General features: G+C 57.7%; 1 protein-coding gene across 3 annotated transcripts in view; it reads right to left on the minus strand.

The window, feature by feature from the left end:
• EPHB2 (EPH receptor B2) overlaps nucleotides 1–20,716 on the minus strand; it is a 159,924-nt gene that overhangs the window by 7,735 nt on the left and 131,473 nt on the right. Inside the window, exons 6-13 of one of the 3 annotated variants that reach the window (XM_054394788.1) lie at nucleotides 20,584–20,708; nucleotides 14,543–14,705; nucleotides 12,607–12,715; nucleotides 12,367–12,434; nucleotides 8,312–8,434; nucleotides 7,694–7,941; nucleotides 6,332–6,547; nucleotides 2,068–2,217 (exon numbers count right to left, since the gene is read on the minus strand). In XM_054394788.1, the coding sequence (XP_054250763.1) occupies nucleotides 2,068–2,217; nucleotides 6,332–6,547; nucleotides 7,694–7,941; nucleotides 8,312–8,434; nucleotides 12,367–12,434; nucleotides 12,607–12,715; nucleotides 14,543–14,705; nucleotides 20,584–20,708 (1,202 nt within the window). Of the gene's footprint in view, nucleotides 1–2,067; nucleotides 2,218–6,331; nucleotides 6,548–7,693; nucleotides 7,942–8,311; nucleotides 8,435–12,366; nucleotides 12,435–12,606; nucleotides 12,716–14,522; nucleotides 14,706–20,583; nucleotides 20,709–20,716 lie in introns of all 3 variants that reach the window. The other 2 variants (XM_054394790.1, XM_054394789.1) reach the window with 2 other exon arrangements.

Raw genomic sequence — 20,716 nt, forward strand, 5'->3', positions numbered from 1 at the left:
GAGAGACCATCCCTGCTGCCTTGACAGGGATGTGCCACTCTCTTCTGCTCCTGGCACTCTGCTCTGCTCAGACCCCACCTGCAGCACTGCATCCAGCAGTGGGGCCCCCAGCTCGAGAAGGACCTGGAGCTGCTGGAAAGGATCCAGAGATGGTAATGGAGATAATCAGAGGGCTGGAGAACCTCACTTGTGGGGACAGGCTGGGAGAGTTGGGGCTGTTCAGCCTGGAGAAGAGAAGGCTCCAGAGAGACCTCAGAGCAGCCTTCCAGTACCTGAAGGGGCTCCAGGAGAGCTGGGGAGGGACTTTGGACAAGGGCTGGGAGTGCCAGGATGAGGGGAATGGCTTTGAGATGGGAGAGAGGAGACTGAGAGTGGAGGTGAGGAAGAAATTCTTGAGAGTGAAGGTGGGGAGACATTGGAACAGGTTGCCCAGGGAGGTTGTGGATGTCCCCTCCCTGGAGGTGTTCAAGGGCAGGCTGCATGAGGCCCTGAGCAAGCTGGGCTGGGGGGAGGTGTCCCTGCCCAGGGCAGGGGGTTGGAGCTGGCTGAGTTTTAAGGTCCCTTCCAACCCAAACCCTTCCTGTGCTTCCCTGCCTGTCCCCAGAGGTGCAAGCTGTGCCCTGTGCAGCTCTCTGGATGGCAGCTCTCTGGATGGCACCTCTGAGGGGAGGGGATGCAGAGGAGGGGCAGGGCAAGCCTCCAGCACTTGTCTCCAGCACTTGTCTCCCTGGTTGCCCGCCCGGCGCCGCCTCGCTGCCCCCACACAGCTCCAGGAGCAGCAGGGCCCTGCCTGCCGCCTGCAGCCTCCGCAGGAGCTCACACCCCGGGGTCAGGAGGCTAAGCTGCACCAAACAGCCACCACGTGCCCAGGGGAAGGGGCAGCAGCTGCAGTTAAGTGGTGACAGCTTCTGGGCCACCATGCCCTGCGGCGGCAGAACGGGAGGAGGAGGCTGGGGACAGGCACCAGGCAGGGAGCTGTGCCCAGGAGCAGCCAAGGGCTCTGCCATGCCCACAGCTGAACTGGGGCAGGCACAGCATAGAGCCTGTGGCAGGAGAAAACAGTGAGGGAAGAGGTGCATGGGAGGAGGGCAAGGGAGGGGGATGGCACAAGTCAGGGAGGTCACTGACACCTGGCTGTAGATGTCTCAGAATGGCTCCAGAGCAGCCTTGGGGAGAAAGCCTTGGGGGTGTCAGTTGGTGACAAACTCCCCAGGAGCCAGCAATGGTCCCTGGCAGCCCAGAGCCTGCTGAGTGCTGAGCTGCATCCAGAGCAGGGAGAGCAGCAGCACAGGAGGGGATTCTGCCCTCTGCTCTGCTCTGCTCAGACCCCACCTGCAGCACTGCCTCCAGTTCTGGAGCCCTCAACACAGGAAGGACCTGGAGCTGCTGGAGAAGGCCCAGAGGAGGTCACCAAAATGCTCAGAGGCTGGAGCAGCTCTGCTGTGGGGACAGGCTGAGGGAGCTGGGGGTGTTCAGCCTGGAGAAGAGAAGGCTCCAGGGAGACCTCAGAGCAACCTTCCAGTACCTGAAGGGATCCTATAGGAAGGCTGCAGAGGGACTGTTCCCAAAGGGCTGCAGGGACAGCACCAGGGACAATGGCTTCAAAGGAGAGCAGAGCAGATTGAGATTGGATGTGAGGAACAAGTTCTTTACAGTGAGGATGGTTGAGCACTGCAAGAGGTTGCCCAGGGAGGTGGTTGGGGCCCATCCCTGGAGATATTGAAGGGGAGGCTGGAGAGGGCTCTGGGCAACCTGATCCAGTGGAGGATGTCCCTGCTGAGTGCAGAGGGTTGGCCTGGATGAGCTTTGGAGGTCCCTTCCAGCCTGGGTGGTTCTATGAACCCTGTCCTGCTGCAGTGGCTGCAGTTCAGGTCCTGATCCCTGCCAGAGCAGCAGAATGGGACCAGACCAGAAGACCAAAGTTATCTCCATGACCTCTTCCAAGGCGGTTGACCTTGGGGGAGCATCTCCCACGGCAGGAAGGCTCTGTGGATGCCCCAGGCTGGCTCTGGCTGCAGGCACGCTGCCAGCTGGAGCCTGTGGGCTGCTGGTGTGTGAAGCACTCACGTCCTGGTTGGTCATGTCCCAGTAGGGCCTCTCTCCATAGGACATCACCTCCCACATGACGATGCCGTAGCTCCAGACGTCACTGGCAGAAGTGAACTTGCGGTACTGGATGGCCTCGGGGGCTGTCCAGCGGATGGGGATCTTCCCCCCCTGCAGGGAAAGCAGAGAGGGTGGGCAAGAGGGACACCAAAGGGAAAGGTCAAGGTCTGACTACCTCCAACAGGCTGGGAAAGTCCTGGAAGAGCACAGCCTGGAGGAGCAGAGGACTGCCCCCAGCCCTGCAGCAGTGCGGCAGGTTTGGACAGGGAGTGACAGAATGTGAAGAAATCATCACTGGATGGGAAAGGATAAGGTCTGAAGATATAATCAATGTCTATCAATAGCTGAGGGCTGGAGGGGACAGGGACAGGCTCTGCTCAGTTGTGCCCTGGCATAGGACAAGGGGAATGGATGGAAACTGCAGCACAGGAGGTTCCACCTCAACATGAGGAGGAACTTCTTGACTGTGAGAGTCCCAGAGCCCTGGAGCAGGCTGCCCAGAGAGGTTGTGGAGTCTCCTTCTCTGGAGCCTTTGCAGCCCTGTCTGGATGTGTTCCTGTGTGACCTGTGCTGGATTCTCTGGTCCTGCTCTGGCAGGGGGGTTGGACTTGAGGATCTGCAGAGGTCCCTTCCAAGCCCTAACATCCTCTGATCTGTGATCCTCTAAACAATCCCATTGGGCAGATGTCTAACACAAAGTTAGTTGTGTAACCTAACTCCCTTCCCTCTGGCTGGTGCTTTGCTGGCTCTGCTGACCTTGGCTGTCTTCTCTTAAGTACCAACAGCAACTCTCTGCTTTTCCTCTCTTTCACCTTGTACAGGGGGTAAGGGAGCAGGGAGGGGGAAGCTGTTGGTAACCCTCTGGTTTTGTCCACGGGGGTTCTTGTGTTGTTCATGAATTGTAAATACCTGTAAGTGGTGTTTATTTTGTACATATTCATTGCAGCCCATATTTTAGGTTGCAGTTGTGCCTGTAAATACAGCTTCAGTTGCTTTCCAGCTGAGCTGGGCTGGCAGTTTTATGTTGGGGGAATTTCAACCCACCCCAGATGGGGAACGGGGAAAGGTCAATGTCTGACTGCCTCCAGGAGGTTGGGAAAATCCTGGAAGAGCACAGGACTGGACCCAGTACCATGTCAGGGAGGCTGTGCCTTGCCTAGGCGAGGCTGGGAGACCTGCAGGGATCAGGGCTGCCCTGTCCCAGGGCTCCACCACCCTCCTGGGGAAGAAGCTGTCCCTGCTCTTCACCCTGGACCTCCCAAGTTAGTTTTGCCTATTGCCTCTTATTGCACCATCTGGTACCACTGCCAAGGGGGTGTCTCCATCTTCTTTGGAACACTGTGTCCAGTTCTGGCCCCCTCAGCTCAAGAAGGACCCCAGGGAACTGCTTGAGAGAGTCCAGCCCAGAGCCCCAGAGCTGCTGCAGGCAGTGGAACATCTCCTGTGAGGCCAGGCTGAGGCAGCTGGGGCTTGGAGCTGGGAGCAGAGCAGCCTGAGGGCTGCCCTCAGTGCTGGGGATAAAGATGTACAGGGCTGGAGCCAGGCTCTGCTCAGGGATGGCCAAGGACAGCACAAGGGGCACTGGGGGCAAGCTGGAGCAGAGGAGGTGCCAGGGGAACAGGAGGGAAAACTTTGTCCCTGTGAGGGTGCCAGAGCCTGGAGCAGGCTGCCCAGAGGGGTTGTGGAGTCTCCTGCTCTGGAGACTTTCCAAACCCTCTGGATGTGTTCTGTGTGCCCTGCCCTGGGTGCCCCTGCTCTGGGCAGGTCACTGGATGATCTCTGGATGATCTCTGGAGGTCCTTTCCAGCCCCTGCCATTCTGTGATTCTTTGTAACTGCCCTTGAAGCACTGCAGGTCACTCAGAGGTATTCCCTCAGCCTCCTCTTCATCACATTAAACAAAGCCAACTCCTTCCACCTGCCTGCTGCTGCAGCACTCCCTGAGATGACAAAATGCTCATTGTGCCAGGAGGGCTTTTTGTAAAAAAATGAACAGCTATGAACAGAGAAAAATCCCCTTTGAACCTCCCTCCATACTTCTGCTGTCACCTAAATCTCTCCAGAGAAGAGGAATTAGAATCCCATGCTCCCCATCCTTCTGCATCTGCAGGCTCTGCAGCCAGGGCTACCTCCTGCTCTAGAGTTGACTCCTCCTGTGCCAGTCTCTTGATGTCTATCTGATCTCCTGTCCTCCCCATGACAGGCTGGGAGAGTTGGGACCATTCAGCCTCAAGAAGAGAAAGCTTCAGGCAGCCTTAGAGCAGCCTTCCAGTACCTGAAGGGGCTCCAGGAGAGCTGGGGAGGGACTTTGGACAAAGGCTTGGAGTGACAAGAAGAGGACAATGCCTTGGAAGGAGATGGATTGAGATAAGACATTAGGAAGAAATTCTTCCCCATGATGCTGGTGAGGCCCTGGCACAGGCTGCCCAGAGAGGATGTCAAGATTCCAACCCTGGAACATTTTCAAGGCCAGGCTGGATGAGGCCTTGAGCAACCTTTTCTAGTGGGAGGTGTCCCTGCCCATGGCAGGGGCTTGGAACTGGATGAGCTTGAGGGTCCCTTCTGTGATTTTCCTAAGGCTCAACAGGAACCTCCCAACCCAGACCATCTGTGATTGCAAACTTACTGCTGCAGAGGTGGAGTGAAGCCCTTCTCTGGCATGGGGAATGGGATAGAGTGGCTGGGCACCAGGGTCTCCATCAACCTGCTGAGCAGCAGCAGCTGTGGAGCAGCCAGAAGGACTCCTACAGTTATGCAGCACAGTGCACAGCATGGGGCCACAGGAACTGCAATCCTCTGCTTAAGCCCTAGCAGCCCCCACAAGAGTCTTTGGACTTGAGCCACTCCTAACCCAAGAGACCTTCTGAGGGGGAAAATCTTCCCCTCTGCTGAAAAATAAGCAAAATTTTGTCTGCGTTTTGTGGCTGGGAGGGGATTAGGGAACATTAGATTTTGTCAGTGAATAACTACCAGGGCTTAGCAGGAGTCTCCTAGGAGCTGAGAGGCCTCAGACTCCGCACATGCTGCAATAATGAGCAAATGATAACGTTCCTGAACCTGCCCCCAGCCACAAACCTCAGACACAACATTCTGCTTTCCACAAGAGGAGCATTCCACACACAACAGCATTGCCCTCTCCATCAGACAGAATCCCAGCAGAGCTCCTGACCAGCAGTGCTTTGAAAAATGGCTAAACAAGAGGTCCTGGAAGAGGAATTACAGGCTGAGGATATCTGGAGGATCCTTGCAGGATCCTCAGCAACACTTTCCAGCTCCCCAAGGGTCTGACCCAGAGCTTCACCACCCTGTTGGAGAAGGATATCAATGACTGGGAGCAGCCCTGCAGAGAAGGACTTGAGGGTGCTGGTGGATGAGGAGCCTGACATGAGCCAGCAATGGGCACTGGCAGCCCAAAAAGCCACCCATGTGCTGGGCTGCATCCCAAGCAGTGTGGGCAGAAGGTCAAGGGAGGGGATTCTGTCCCTCTGCTCTGCTCTGGGAGACCTCACCTGCAGCACTGTGCCCAGTTCTGGAACCCCAAGCACAGGGAGGACCTGGGCCTGATGGAGAGGGTCCAGAGGAGGCCACATAAATAATCAGAGGGCTGGAAAACCTCCCCTGTGGGGACAGGTTAAGGGAGCTGGAGATGTTCAGCCTGGAGAAGGCTCCAGGGAGACCTCAGAGCAGCCTTCCAGTACCTGAAGGGATCCTATAGGAAGGCTGCAGAGGGACTGTTCCCAAAGGCCTGCAGGGACAGCACCAGGGACAGTGGCTTCAAAGGAGAGCAGAGCAGATTGAGATTGGATGTGAGGAAGAAGTTCTGCAGCAGGAGGCTGCTGGAACACTGCAAGAGGTTGCCCAGGGAGGTGGTTGGGGCCCATCCCTGGAGATATTGAAGGGGAGGCTGGAGAGGGCTCTGGGCAACCTGATCCAGTGGAGGACGTCCCTGCTGAGTGCAGGGGGTTGGACACAGGTGGAGTGGTTGAGGAAGTGGCTGCAAAGTGTGTGTTCAGGGAAGGTGATTCAGGCAGTCTGTGACGCAGCAGCCGCTCAGCCTGCCCTGCAAGCTGCTCCAGGCTTGACAGGACCTCCCCAGAGGAGCTCTTTCCCACCCAACACCCTGCTCCCACGGCTCCCCCCACACCAAGTGGGCTCTCCCCTTTTGCCCCCTCTGCCCCTGCCTCCCTCCCGCAGCAGCCAGCCCTGCTCCCGGCCCGGAGCCGTACCAGGGCGCTGGTGTAGGTGGGGTCCGAGGTGTCGTCCTCCAGGAAGCGGGAGAGGCCGAAGTCAGAGACCTTGCAGACCAGGTTGCTGTTCACCAGGATGTTGCGGGCAGCCAGGTCCCTGTGCACGTAGTTCATGTCTGCCAGGTACTTCATGCCCGCCGCGATGCCCCGCAGCATGCCCACCAGCTGGATCACTGTGAACTGCCCGTCGTTTTGCTTGGGGAGACACACAGCCTGCCTTAGCCTCAGCCCAGGGCACAGCCAGCAGCCCCAGGGCACAGCCAGCAGCCAGCAGCCCTCCCTGCCGCACTGGCTGGTGGCAGAGCTGTGCCAGGAGCACCTGGGCATGCCCTGCACACCCCTCCGACAGCAGCACCCCCTTCTGCAGCACAGCCTCTGCCACCACTCCTGGGCATGCCTTGCAGACCCCTCTGACCCCTGTCTGGCTGCTCTGACTCCCAGGCTCCTCTCAAACAGGAGTGTGGAGAGCTCACAGGCTGGAAGCTGCCCTCACACACCCTAGGGACATCACCACCATGGCTGCTGCCATCCAAAGGTGGCAGATCTGGCACCCCTTGCACAGCAGGGCTCAGACAGAGCAATCTGCTCCTACCAAGCAGGCTGTGAGCCTTCAGCACACTGAACTGCCCAGGTCAGACTCAGGACCACAAATATTTAGCTGGAGTTGAAGCCCTCCTGTGTTAAGCTACCCCAGACTGCCCTGTCTGAATGTGGGCATCCCCTCACTACTTGTGGGAAGACAGACAGGTGACAGATGACAGAGAGTTGGGGTTGTGCAGTCTGGAGAGGAGAAAGCTCTGAGGAGACCTTCTTGTGGCCTTCCAGGATCTCCAGGGGGCTACAAGAAAGCTGGGGAGGGACTCTTTAGGGTGTCAGGGAGTGATAGGACCTAGCGGGGATGGAGCAAAACTAGAAATGGGGAGACTCAGATTGGATGTCAGGAAGAAGTTGTTCCCCATGAGGGTGGTGAGACACTGGCACAGGTTGCCCAGGGAGGTGGTGGAAGCCTCATCCCTGGAGGTTTTTTGGGCCAGGCTGAATGTGGCTGTGAGCAACCTGCTCTGGTGTGAGGTGTCCCTGCCCATGGCAGGGGGTTGGAACTGGATGAGCCTTCAGGTCCCTTCCAGCCCTGACAATTCTATGATTCTACGACAACCTGGTGCCATCTCCACCTCAGTTCCTGAGACACAGACCCCTGGACTATGCAGCAGCTGCCCCAGTGGCAGGGCATGCTGGGCAGTGAAGGGCACTGCCCTGGTGGCACAGGGAAGGGAAACCTCCCCTCTGTCCCTCTCTCGCCCAGCAGAGTCTGTGGAGCTGCAGGCTCCCAGGACCTCATACCCGCAGGAAGGAGTCCAGTGAGCCATTCTCCATGAACTCAGTGATGATCATGACTGGGGAGCTCTTGGTCACCACCCCCTCCAGGTGGATGACATTGGGGTGGTCAAACTGCCCCATGATGCTGGCCTCACTCAGGAAGTCTCTCCTCTGCTTCTCTGTGTAGCCTGACTTCAGGGTCTTGATGGCCACGAAGATCTCTCTTTTGCCAGGAAGCTTCAGGTGTCCACTGCACACCTCCCCAAACTCCCCTGGAACAGAGGCAAACAGGCAGCCACGTCAGTGGCCCAGGCCAGGTCAGGGGCCCAGAGAAGCCTTTCTCCCCAAGGGGCTCCCTCATGCCCACCCTGCATAGCCCTGAGCTGCTCACCCACCCTCTGATCTGTGCCTCCTCCCTCACTCCACTTCAAAGACCTCCACCTGTGCTCATCACTGGTGGGGAGCACTGGACAGGAGGCCACATGCCATGAGAACCTCCTGTCCCCAGCACTTGCTCCTCCAGCGCTGGACTGCCTTGCTCCTGCAGGCTGGGCAGGGGAAGGCCTCACTGGCACCAAGGTTCCCAGCACAGGCAAGGCTACAATGCTGCCCAAGGAGGTGCTGGTGCTGAGGGTCACCCACCTGCACCGATCACCTGCTCGATTTTGACACAGGAGATGTCAATTTCCTTTGCAAACTCCCTGACAGCCTCGTTGGGATCCTCATAGGTGAAAGGGTCGATGTAGATCTTCATCCCTGGGGTCACTGCATGGAGGAGAGGCAGAGAGTCAGACAGACAGATGCCCAGGGAAGGACTGGCAGCTGGCACCAAGGGAAGCCTTGGTCTGAGGGTCAGCTCAGCAAGCCGCATCATGGAGGGCATGAAGCAGGCACAGCCAAGCAGTCTGAGGAGGACCATGCAGAGCCCTGCTGGCACAGGGCTGGCACAGATGGGTTCTACTGAAGGCTGGCCCCAAAGTCATGGCTGGGGCAGTGCTGGGCTACACCCTCAGCTAGGACCAGAGAGAACCTCTGCAGCAGGGTTTGGCTTTGGCACATCCAGAGGAGAAGCAAGAGAAGCATTTGCTCTCCAGAGATGGTGCTCAGGTCCCAGCATCTCACTGAGCACTGCCACAGCAGCATCACACCCTGCTCACCACACTGCAAGGCACTGCAGCTCTGCTCCACTGCTTCCACCTCAGCACAACACCTCACCAGAGGCATGGGGAAGTGGAGGAGGAGACCTGAGCTGGGTCCACAGAATCCACAGAATCACAGAATGTCAGGAGCTGGAAGAGACCTCTGAAGATCAATCAGCCCAACCCACCTGCCAAAGAAGGTTCACCTAAAGCAGGTTGCACAGGATGGTGTCCAGGTGGGTTTGAATGCCTCCAGAGATGGGGACTTCACCACCTCTGTGGGCAGCCTGCTCCAGGGCTCTACCACCCTCAAACTACAGAAGCTCCTCCTCATGTTCAGAAGAACTTCTGATGTTCCAGTTTGTGTCCATCACCTCTCGCCCTGTCTCTGGGCACCACTGAACTAAGCCTGGCCCCAGCCTCCAGCCACCCACCCTCTAAGCATTTATAAGCACTGATAAGAACCTCTCTGTCTCCTCTTCTCCTGGCTGAAAAGCCCCAAGTCCCTCAGCCTTTCCTCCAAGGACAGCTGTGCCAGTCTCTAGTCAGACAGGAGATGGTGATGCCTTGGGCTATGAGCTGAGGCATAAGCTGCTGGTGGTTCTCCAGAGGGAGATCTATGGCTGAGGCAGGTTGAGGCTCTGGGGATGTCTGAGACCCTTGCAGGGGCAGTGCAAGGAGGAGGGACAGTGCAGGCCCCTGCTCTCACAGAATCATCACAGAATTAATTTTGAGCTCACCAAAGCCCAGCCTATCCCCCAGCATCATCTAACCAACTAACCCATGGCACCAAGTCCCTCATCCAGTCTCATTAGACACCTCCAGGGACAGTGACTCCACCACCTCCCCAGGCAGCACATCCCAGTGCCCAATCTCTCTTTCTGTGAAGAATTTCTTCCTAACATCAGCCCAAACCTCCCCTGGCACAGCTTGAGACTGTGTCCTCTGTTCTGTGCTGGGTGCTTGGGAGCAGAGCCCAACCCCCAGCTGGTACAACCTCCCTTGAGGGAGCTGTAGACAGCAATGAGGTCTGCCCTGAGCCTTCTCTTCTCCAGGCTGAACACCCCCAGCCCCCTCAGCCTCTCCTCACAGGGCTGTGCTCCAGGCCCCTCCCCAGCCTTGTGCCCCAGACCCCTCCCCAGTCCTGTGCTCCAGACCCCTCCCCAGCCCTCTGCCCCAGATCCCTCCCCAGCCCTGTGCTCCAGACCCCTCCCCAGCCCTCTGCCCCAGATCCCTCCCCAGCCCTGTGCTCCAGACCCTTTCCCAGCCCTCTGCCCCAGATCCCTCCCCAGCCCTGTGCTCCAGACCCCTTCCCAGTCTTGGGCCCCAGACCCCTCCCCAGCCTTGTGCTCCAGACCCCTCCCCAGCCCTGTGCTCCAGACCCCTCCCCAGCCTTGTGCTCCAGACCCCTCCCCAGCTTTGTTGCTCTTCTCTGGACACCTTCCAGCATCTCAACATCTTTCTTAACCTGAGGGCCCCAGAACTGGACACAGCATTCAAGGTGTGGTCTAACCAGTGCTGAGCACAGGCCAGGATGACTTCCCTGCTCCTGCTGGCTACACCATTGCTGATCCAGGCCAGGATGCCTTCTTGGCCACCTGGGCACACTGCTGACAGGTAACCCTGCCTGAGGCTGGCTTCCCTCTTGGTAGCCTCAATACAGCCAGGAGAAGTTGTTGGGGGCACTGGGGAAACTGCTAGAGTCAAGCTCTTCCTTCTGGGCAGGGCAGAAGACAACAAAATGCCCCTGTGAAGGGCAGTGGCCATGGGACACAGTGAGGTCAGACTGCTGGTGCCACTCTGTGCCCTACCTGCACCACAGGCCAGCTCCTGCCTGCAGCCCTGCACTCCTCCCCTGCCTGCACTCATTCTGCTGGCCACTGCCTTGCCCCACACCAGTGAGGTGCTAGAGAGCAGAGCTCACAGCTCAGCAAATAAGAGCCTGAAACAGAAGCAGAGGCACAACTCCCAGCTCCACACACAGGCTGTTGGTGGGATCCAGGTGGGATCCAGCTGCTGCAAAGCTGGCAGAGCTCACAGGCTCCCTAGACATCATCAGTTTGCTGACCATAAGCTGGAGCCTCTCCACTGCTGGGGAGCCATGCAGGGACTGTGGCTTGGGCTGGTGTCTGGAGTGGCAATGAGTCTGAAGGCATCCCAGGCCCTTTAGCAGCTCACCTACAACCTCCTGAAAGCAGGTTGGAGCCAAAAACAAGTAAGGAGTGGCAGGACCAGAGGAAATGGCCTCAAGTCTCACCAGGTGAGGCTCAGGTTGGACACTAGGAAAAATTTATTCACCCCAAGGGTCATGGGACACTGGCACAGGCTGCCCAGGGAGGTGGTGGAGTCCACACTCCTGCAGGTGTTTGAAAGATGCCTGGGTGAGGAGCTGAGGGCTGACAGCTGTGCACAGGGAGAGGTTGGGCTGTGGCTGGACTCAGAGACCTTCAGGTCTGTTCCAGCCAGGTGATTCTGTGACTCTGTGAGCTGATGGCACTGAGCCTGCTGCAGCAGTTGTGGGCACAGCTGTTAATGCCATCCCAGCCTGAGGCTGTCATGTTCCCCAGCAGAGCCTGGAGGAGGTGTGAGTCTGTCTGCAGGTGCAGCAGGGACTGACAAACAGCCCAGAGCTGCATCTGCATCACCTGCCCTCAGCAGTGCCTTTCAGGAAGGGTTTCCCAGGTGCTGCCACAGGAGTGATGTGTCCCACTCTGAGCAAAGCCCAGGGCAGCAGCAGGGCACAAAAAGGGCAGAAATCCTGAGGCTGCAGGGATCACAGGAGGGAAATCACAGCTGGCACTTGGGCAAAGCAAACTCCCTCTGGTGAGGGAGGAGAAGGGCATTCCAGAGGGCATGGCAGGGGTTGGTGCAGGGAAGGAGGATGAGGCAGGGTGTGCAAGGAGGCTGAGGGCAGCAGATGAGGAGAACCTTGCAGCACACAGGCAGGGCAGGGAGGCTGCAAGAGAGGGCACCCCATGTGCTGTGCTCCGTCTCTAGATGCATCTCACATCTGCTGGGACTCTGGGAGCACTGGGATGGGATGGGATCTAGCAAAGGCAGCACCAAGGATGTGGAGGAGACCAACCTGCAGGAGGTGGGCAATGGCGGCTTGCTGCTACCCACAGGCTGGGCAGGTGGGCAAAGGGGGCTTGCTGATACCCACAGGGTGGGCAAAACCCGGCAGTCAGAGCAGCAAGACAAGGTGTGGTGGCAGGGGCTGTACTGCAGAAGGCAGTGAGGCTGCAGGGGGGTTCTGGCTGTCAGAGAGGGCTGCAGAGCATGCACAGGGGCTCCTGCACAGCTGGCAGCAGGCAGCGGCAGGTCTGGAGAGCATGGAGTGCAGCAGGCCGGGCAGGGATCGAGGTCACAGGGGACTGGTGAGGGATCAGGACAACACCGAGGGCAGCTCGGTGCTGACCCTGCCCGCGGGGAGCAAGGACGGAGTGCAGGGGACACAACCCGCAGGGAGAGCGGGAGCAGAGCGGGGCCGGGGCCGGGGCCGGGGCCGGGAGCTGGGCCGGGGGCAGGGCCGGGGGCAGGGCCGGGCGCGGTACCTACTGTGGCCGCTGGTGTAGTGCTGCAGCTTGTCGGTGTACTCGGAGTCGGCTCGCTCGAAGCCACGTCTTCTGGAAGGAAAGGGAGTCCTGAGCACCCCGGATGTCCGGCAGGGCTCAGGGAGGCACCGCAGGGCCACCTCTTTCCTCTTCCACCTTCTTGTCCCCATCCTCTCTTCCCTTCCCCCTGCCCCCCGCCCAGTCCCCGCTCCCCACCCCCGCACGGCCCCGGCCCCGGTCTGACCTGTTGCAGACGATGGCGATGACGACCACGGCGATGAGGAACACCAGGCCGGCTGCCGAGGAGCCGATGATGAGCGGCAGCTTCTCCTGCACGCTGGTCTGGTACTCGGCTGGCACAGAAGGGAGAGGGAAGGGGTTAGGGCAGCAGGGATGGGGCTGCAGCTGCAGCAAGGATGCAGTCCCCAGCACTGCCCACATGTGCCTGGTGTCTGCTGGTGCCCTGAGGGAGCCCATGGTGGCTCAGCTGCCTGTGACAGACAGGGGGTGAGCCCCAGGAGGAAGGCTGAGTGGAGCTATTTTCGGGTGGGTAGTGCCATGGATGCAAGCTGTGCTTTGCTCCTCAGCCTCAGGGCCACAAAACTGCCTTGGCCTACTTCATCTAGCAGCACAAACATAAAAATGAAGACCCAAGTCACAGGATCACAGATCAGAGGATGTTAGTGGATGGAAGGGACTTCTGGAGATCCTCCAGTCCAACTCCCCTGCCAGAGCAGGACCAGAGAATGCAGCACAGGTCACACAGGAACACATCCAGACAGGGCTGCAAAGGCTCCAGAGAAGGAGACTCCACAACCTCTCTGGGCAGCCTGCTCCAGGGCTCTGGGACCCTCACAGTCAAGAAGTTCCTCCTCCTCCACCTCCTGTGCTGGAGTTTCCATCCACTGCCTCTTGTCCTATCCCAGGGCACAACTGATCAGAGCCTGTCCCTGTCCCCTCCCTCTTGACCCTCAGCCCTCAGATATTTGTAGACATTTATTTGCCATCAGCAGCTGTGTACAGGAACATCACACATCTCATTTCCTCTAAATCCAAGTGAGTGGGCACATCCCAGGAAAGCTTGGCAGAAACTGGCCTAGGTGACGAGATTCCCTGCACAGACCATCAAGTGCCCACATGGCATGCCAGCTCTTGCCAGGCTGGATGAACACAAGTGGCTTGGCCATGCACCAACAGCCAGGGCACAGCACTGCTGCCAGTGCAGCTGCCTCTTGGCCCAGGTTCCCTGGGCCTGGGTCCTAGAATCCTAGAATCATTTCAGCTGGAAAAGACCTCTAAGATCATCAAGTCCAACTGTCAAGCCAACACCAGCATGGCCTTTAAAGCACGTCCCACAGTGCCATGTTCACACTTGTCTTGAACACTTCCAGGGATGAGGACTCCACCACCTCCCTGGGCAGCCTGTTCCAAGCCCTGACCACTCTTACAGCAAATAAATTTGTACTAAGGTCCGACCTAAGCCTCCCCTGGTGCAACTTGAGGCCACTTCCTCTCACCACTTCTTGGAGAAGAGACCAACACCCGGCTCACTCCAACCTCCTCTCAGGCAGCTGTAGAGAGCACATCACACCCTTCCCCATCAGGGTGGTGAGACACTGGCACAGGTTGCCCAGGGAGGAGGTGGAAGCCTCATGCCTGGAGGTTTTTAAGGCCAGGCTGGATGTGGCTCTGAGCAACTTGCTCTGGTGTGAAGTGTCCTTGCCCATGTCAGGAGGGTTGGAACTGGCTGAGCCTTGAGGTCCCTTCCAACCCTGACAGTTCTATGATTCTATGGATGAAAGAGGAAAGTGCCAGGAACTCATCCACATCTCAGACCAGAGACAAGCAGCTGAGAGGAGTCCTGGCAAGGCGAAAGGGAAGAGTTCCAGAAAGATTTAGAGAAAAAGAGAGCCAAAAGTGAAAGTGAAAGGATTAAAACTGGAAGTGGGGAGAGCCAGGAAGGATCAACTGCAGTGAGACACAGGGGGACTACATCTACCCAGGCAAGAGAGGAGAGCTTTGAGAGGCTGGGGAAGAGCCCATCCTGTGGTCACTCAGGACACGGCAGGGTGCAGTCCAAACAGAAACAGGAACAGCACAATAAAGCACAACAAAACTGAGGGAAGAATGGAGTGCAGGGAGCTGTAGAGAGTGCCAGGCAGTGGCAGGTGAGGACTCACCCTCAGTCATGGTCTGGAAGTACATCTTGCCGCTGTAGCGCCCGTACCCGGCCACCGTCCGCGCCCGCACCTGGAACACGTAGATGGTGCCAGCCTTCAGGTTCTGCACTGCCACCGTGTTGGTTGGGCTCTTCACTGCTGTCGAGTTCAGCTCGCTCAGACCCTGCCAAGGAGACACAAACCTGTCACCAGCAAAGCGAGTGCAGAACTGGCTGCTGCCGTTCTAGGAGGAGGAGGCGCCGGGCACCAGGGCAGCACGGCTGGAGAGCCCACCGTGGGGAGCCCTGTCAGGGTAGGGTCATGACATGGCCCAGCACGAACCCAGACAGGCCTTAAGATGTCTAGACAAGGTGCCTTTCTCTGCCCTCCTTCCTGCAGGAAAACAGGGCAACAGGGGGAAAATAACAAAGGGGACAGGACTCCTGCCTGTCGGGGACAGGAGTTGTTCACCTGGGTGGGAGCACGTAAGCTGACCACTGCTCCCCCACATACAAGGTCTTTATTTCTGCCTTGTATGGCTATAGCCTGGCAGAGGCCTTTCCATGGGGCAGCTACACCAGTGCCCCATGGGACCAATCGATCTCTGGCAGTCCCAAGCACAAATCCAGGCTGGGCAGAGACTGGCTGGAGAGCAGCCCTGAGGAGAGGAACTTGGGGGTGCTGGGGGATGAGAAGCTCATCCAGCCTGGCCTTAAACACCTCCAGGGATGGAGCCTCAACCACCTCCCTGCACAACCCATTCCAGACTCTCATCACTCTCATGGGGAAGAACTTCTTCCTAACATCCAGTCTGAATCTCCCCACTTCCAGCTTTATTCCATTCCCCCCAGTCCTATCACTCCCTGATAGCCTAAAAAGTCCCTCCCCAGCTTTCTTGTAGCCCCCTTCAGATCCTGGAAGGACACAAGAAGGCCACCTCAGAGCCTTCTCTTCTCCAGACTGAACAGCCCCAACTCTCTCAGTCTGTCCTCATAGCAGAGCAGCTCCAGCCCTCTGCTCATCCTGGTGGCCCTTCTCTGGACACCTTCCAGCATGTCCACAGCCCTCTTGTAACAGAGGCTCCAGAACTGGATGCAGTACTCCAGCTGGGGTCCCACCAGAGCTGAGCAGAGAGGGAGAATCATCTCCCTGGCCCTGCTGGCCACACTTCTCCTGATGCAGCCCAGGCTCTGCTTGGCTCTCTGGGCTGCAAGTGCACTCTGACAGCTCCTGTTGAGCTTCTCATCCCCCAGCACCCCCAAGTCCCTCTCCTGAGGGCTGCTCTCCAGCCAGTCCCTGCCCAGCCTGCATTTGTGCTTGGGATTGCCTCCACCCAGCTGCAGGACCTTGCACTTGGTCTTGTTGAACCTCCTGAGGTTGTCCTGTGCCCACCTCCCCAGCCTGTGCAGGTCCCTCTGGATGGATCCCTTCCCTCCAGCCTGTCCAGGTCCCTCTGGATGGATCCCTTCCCTCCAGCTGTCAGCTGCACCACACAGCTTGGTGCCATCAGCAAACCTGCTGAGGGTGCACTCAATGCCTCTGTCCATGGCACCAACAAAGATATTGAGCAAGCCTGGTCCCAGGGCTGATCCCTGAGGGACTCCACTTTTCCCTGGCCTCCACTGGGGCATGGAGCCATTGACAGCCACTCTTTGGGTGCAGCCATCAAGCAGTTCTTTATCCATCTCGTGGCCCACCCATCAAACCCCTGTGTCACCAGCTTGGAAACCAGGCTGTGGTGTGGGACAGTGTGAGAGGCTTTGCTCAGGGCCAGACATCAGTTGCTCTCCCCTCATCTGTTAATGTTGTCACCTGGAAGGGCTGCAGTGCACTGGTGCCTGACCTGGGCACAAGGGATGGGTTCAATGTCTGCAAAGGACTGCAGGCTGGGCACGGCGCTGGGCCCCCAGCCCGGGCACTTTGCATAACAATCATCAGAGCTAATGACTCTGCAGGGCCTGACCCCACAGCAGGGCTCAGGTTCCCACACTCCAGCAGGAATCTGGCAGCTGTGAGCAAAACCCACCCCAGCCTTGCTACACCCAGACAAGAGCCACTTTGTGAGTCAGGCAAGGACGGGCAGGTGCCTCCTGGAGGTAGCAACCCCAAGAATACCTTCTGGAGAGGACCATGAGGAGCAGAGACATCAGTGGGCACTGGGGGCACAGCCTGCTCTGATCTGCTCTGCTCAGACTACAGGAGGAAGGAAATCAGCCTCTGAAATCAGCCATTGCTACCATCATCCAGTAACAGCAAAATGATCAATAATGCAGGAAAGAGAAACCCAAATTCACCTTGGATCCAGGTGTTGGGAGCAGCTCTTTTCTCTTAATGCTCAAACAATTATTCCTGGGCTGCATCCAGAGCAGGAGAGCAGCAGCACAGGAGGGGATTCTGCCTCTCTGCTCTGCTCTGCTCAGACCCCACCTGCAGCACTGCCTCCAGGTCTGGGGCCCCCAGCACAAGAAGGATCTGGAGCTGCTGGAGAGGGTCCAGAGGAGGCCACAGAGATGAGCAGAGGGTTGCAGAACCTTCCCTGTGGGGACAGGCTGGGAGAGTTGGGGCTGTTCAGCCCGGGGAAGAGAAGGCTCCAGGGAGACCTTAGAGCAGCCTTCCAGGACCTGAAGAGCTGCAGGAGAGCTGGGGAAGGACACTGGACAAGGGCTGGGAGTGCCAGGATGAGGGACAATGGCTTTGAGCTGGGAGAGAGGAGATTGAGACTGGAGATGAGGAAGAAATTCCTGAGAGTGAGGGTGGGGAGAAACTGGCACAGGTTTCCCAGGGTGGTTGTGGATGTCCCCTGTCTGGAGGTGTTCAAAGCCAGGCTGGATGAGGCCTTGTGCAAGCTGGGCTGATGTCCATGTCAGGGGATTGGAACTGGATGACCTTCAAAGTTCCATCCAACCCAACCCATTCTGTGCTTCTCTGATTCCATGTTTTTTTCATGTGTCTTTGTCTAGAAGGGATCCATTCAAAATGAAGAGCCACAGCACTCAACATACCATGCCCAGGATGCTGTTGAACTGTTTTCACAGCAATAGAATATCATTTTCTATTGGGGAAAAAGAAAGACATCTACCAGAAAGGACTTAAGGAGCTCCAGCAACATTTTCTGAGTGCTCAGGAACACATGGGACAGCTTGCAGTGAAGCCTTCTGGAAGCAAATCCCCTCTGTGGGGACTGGCAGCTTAGTGAGCACACACCTGGGATGTGTCAGCCAGCCCTGCCAAGCTGCAGTTTTGATGGGAAGCAGGGGAAGAGCTCAGCATGCCCAAAGCTGGGCACATTGGGACTCTTCCAGGGACCAAGCCTGGAAGTGCAGAACTCAGCACTGCAGAGCTGCAACTCATCCCAGCCATGGCTGCAGCAAAGCAGCCACAGAAGGCTGCAGAGTCACTGCCTCAGTGGAAATGCAGAGGGCTTGTACCTAGCCAGGTGGAGCAGATCCCTCACTGGAATGTTCTGCCCTCTGCTCTGCTCTGCTCTGCTGAGACCTCACCTGCAGGGCTGTGTCCCTCAACACAGGAAGGACATGGAGCTGAAGGACAGGGTCCAGAGGAGGCCACTCAAATGATCAGGGGATGGGAGGAGCTCTGCTATGGGGACAGGCTGAGTGGGCTGGGGGTGTTCAGCCTGGAGAAGAGAAGGCTCCAAGGGAGACCTAATAGCAGCCTGCCAGTACCTGAAGGCACCACAAAGCTGGGGACAGACTTTTTCTCAGGGCCTGTTGTGCCAGGCCAAGGAGTTATGGTTTGAACTCAGAGGCAGATTAAGAATAGAGAGAAAGGAGAAATGTTTGACACTGAGGGTGGTGAGAGCCTGGCCCAGGGCTGCCCAGAGAGATGGGAGCTGTCCCATGGCTGGAACCATTCCAGGTGAGGCTTTTTGGGGCTCTGAGCAACCTGCTCCAGCTGCAGATGTCCCTGCTGAGTGCAGGGGACTGGACTGGATGAGCTCTGAAGGTCCCTTCCCAGCCAGAGTAGTCTGGGATTCTCTGAATGCCAGGACACAGAGTGCCTCAGCACCAGCACGTGGGGCTGCTTGTGCTGCACCTCAGAACCAGCTGCCATGGAAGAAGTGCCTGAGTGTGGCTTGGGTCACTTGTGCCCATGACCAGGGACACAGTGCCCTGAGCTCTGACATGGGGCAAGCAGATGCCTACCTTGTGGCTGGCAGTGAAGAGTGGCCACCACCAGCAGCTTCCCCTTCAGACAAAATTCTTTTATTTGCAACCTCCCCAGAAAACAGAGGGGAGGGGGAAGAGAGAAAGAGGGAGGGAAGATAAAGAGGAGGAGAATGAGCTCCCTAAGATCTGGTTGCTGTGTGGAGGTCCCTGGGGAAGGACCCCTCCTGCTTTCCAGATCTGTCTTGTTACCTCCTCATCCATCTTGCAGGCATTCTGGGATCGTTTCCAAGGGTCAGATAAATGCCTGTGATTTATGCAATATAGGTCAGGACCTATTTAACAGCTTACAAAGAACCCCCCCGTCCTCCTCCTCATTCTCCCTCTGGCTCTTGGTGAGGAGAAAATAGGTCAGAGGCAGGCAGTGGGGGGGGATTAATCAACTCTTCCGGCAACTGCTGGGAAAAATATTTTCAGTTCCATTTAATCACAAAGCTTTTTAATTAGTCAGGCTGCAATTTTTTAATGTATACTTTATAAGCTCTTGTGCAAGGGGGCAGAGTCCTGGAAGGAGAAATCTCCTGCTCCCCACCTCCCCTGACGAGCATGGGAGGAAGCTCAGCAGCCAGGCAGAGCTTGGCAGGTCGTGGGACCCAACACCAGCGTGGCCTCAGGTCTGTCAGCAGCCCCACGGATGAACAGCCTGGCATGGACAGCCTGGCATGGACACCCTGGCACAGCCCTGCCTTGCAGTCCCTCTGCTTCTGTGGGCAGGGAGGAGATGGAAGGGGAATGCTCCTCAAAGAAAGAAGAGCCAGAGCTGTGGGACCCCTACAGATGAGCCTCCCCCAGCCCCACAGAGCTGGAGGTGCCCTCCATGGGATCATGGACAGCTCCTCCCTGCCCCAACCCCCAGCTTCAGGCTGCTGCACACAGACACCAAAGTCACCTTCAGGGTAAAGGAGGGAGGGCCTTGCACCAAACCTCACAGACTCAGCTGGCATGGGCCAGGGGGCACCAGAACCTCCCTACCTGCTCCATTCCCCACTAATGCCCCAGGAGGGGAAGGGGGGAAATTAGACCCCAGGCCCTGGCTCCCCAGCTGCCCCTGCAATGGGGCCACCTGCCACAAGTGCTGGAGAGGGGAAAGGAGAAGCTCCTCCCTAAAGACCAGCAGAATGTCCACACTTGCAGTGTCACTGGAACTGCATTTCCAAGGGAGGTGATTCTGCCCTCTGCTCTGGTCAGACCCCACCTGGAGAACTGCATCCAGCTCTGGAGCCCTCAGCAGAGACATGGAGCTGCCAGAGTACGTCCAAAGGAGAGCCACAGAATTGATTGGAGGGCTGGAAGCCCTCTGCTGTGAGGCCAGGCTGGGAGAGTTGGGGTTGTTCAGCCTGGAGAAGAGCAGGCTCCAGGGAGACCTTCTGGTGGCCTTGCAGTGCTTCAAGAGGCTGAGCAGAAAGCTGGGGACAGACTTGGGCAGGGCCTGATGTGACAGGACAAGGGGAGATGGTTTGAAGCTAAAAGGGAGAGATTGAGAGTGGAGAGAAGGGAGAAATGTTTGACCCTGAGGGTGGTGAGAGCCTGGCCCAGGCTGCCCAGAGAGACAGGAGATGCCCCACCCTGGGAACCATTCCAGGTGAGGCTGTTTGGGGTTCTGAGCAATCTGCTCCAGGTGCAGATGTTCCCTGCTGACTGCAGGGAGGTTGGGCTGGATGGCATTCAATGCTCTCTTCCCACCCAACACATTCCATGATTCTCTGAACCTCTTCTGGACTCCAAAGGGCTGCCAGCCACTGCCACTCAGCGGCCAGCTGCAGGACAGGAGGTCAGCTGCTGACCCACCAGCTGCAGCATCCTGACCTGGCATGAAGCTTTGCACCACCTCCTGTCCCCAAAATCTGTGGCTCAGCCTTGCCAAGGTCCCCCCAGTACCTTCTCATAGTATTGCAGCTCATAGTCCAGGATGACTCCGTTGGGTTGGTCAGGCTGAGACCAGGAGAGAGTGATGCTGTCCACGGTGCGGCTGACTTGGTGCATGATGGACACAGCCGAAGGAGCTGCAAGA

This window comes from Indicator indicator, chromosome 32, assembly GCF_027791375.1.
Source record: "Indicator indicator isolate 239-I01 chromosome 32, UM_Iind_1.1, whole genome shotgun sequence".
NCBI lineage: Eukaryota > Metazoa > Chordata > Aves > Piciformes > Indicatoridae > Indicator > Indicator indicator.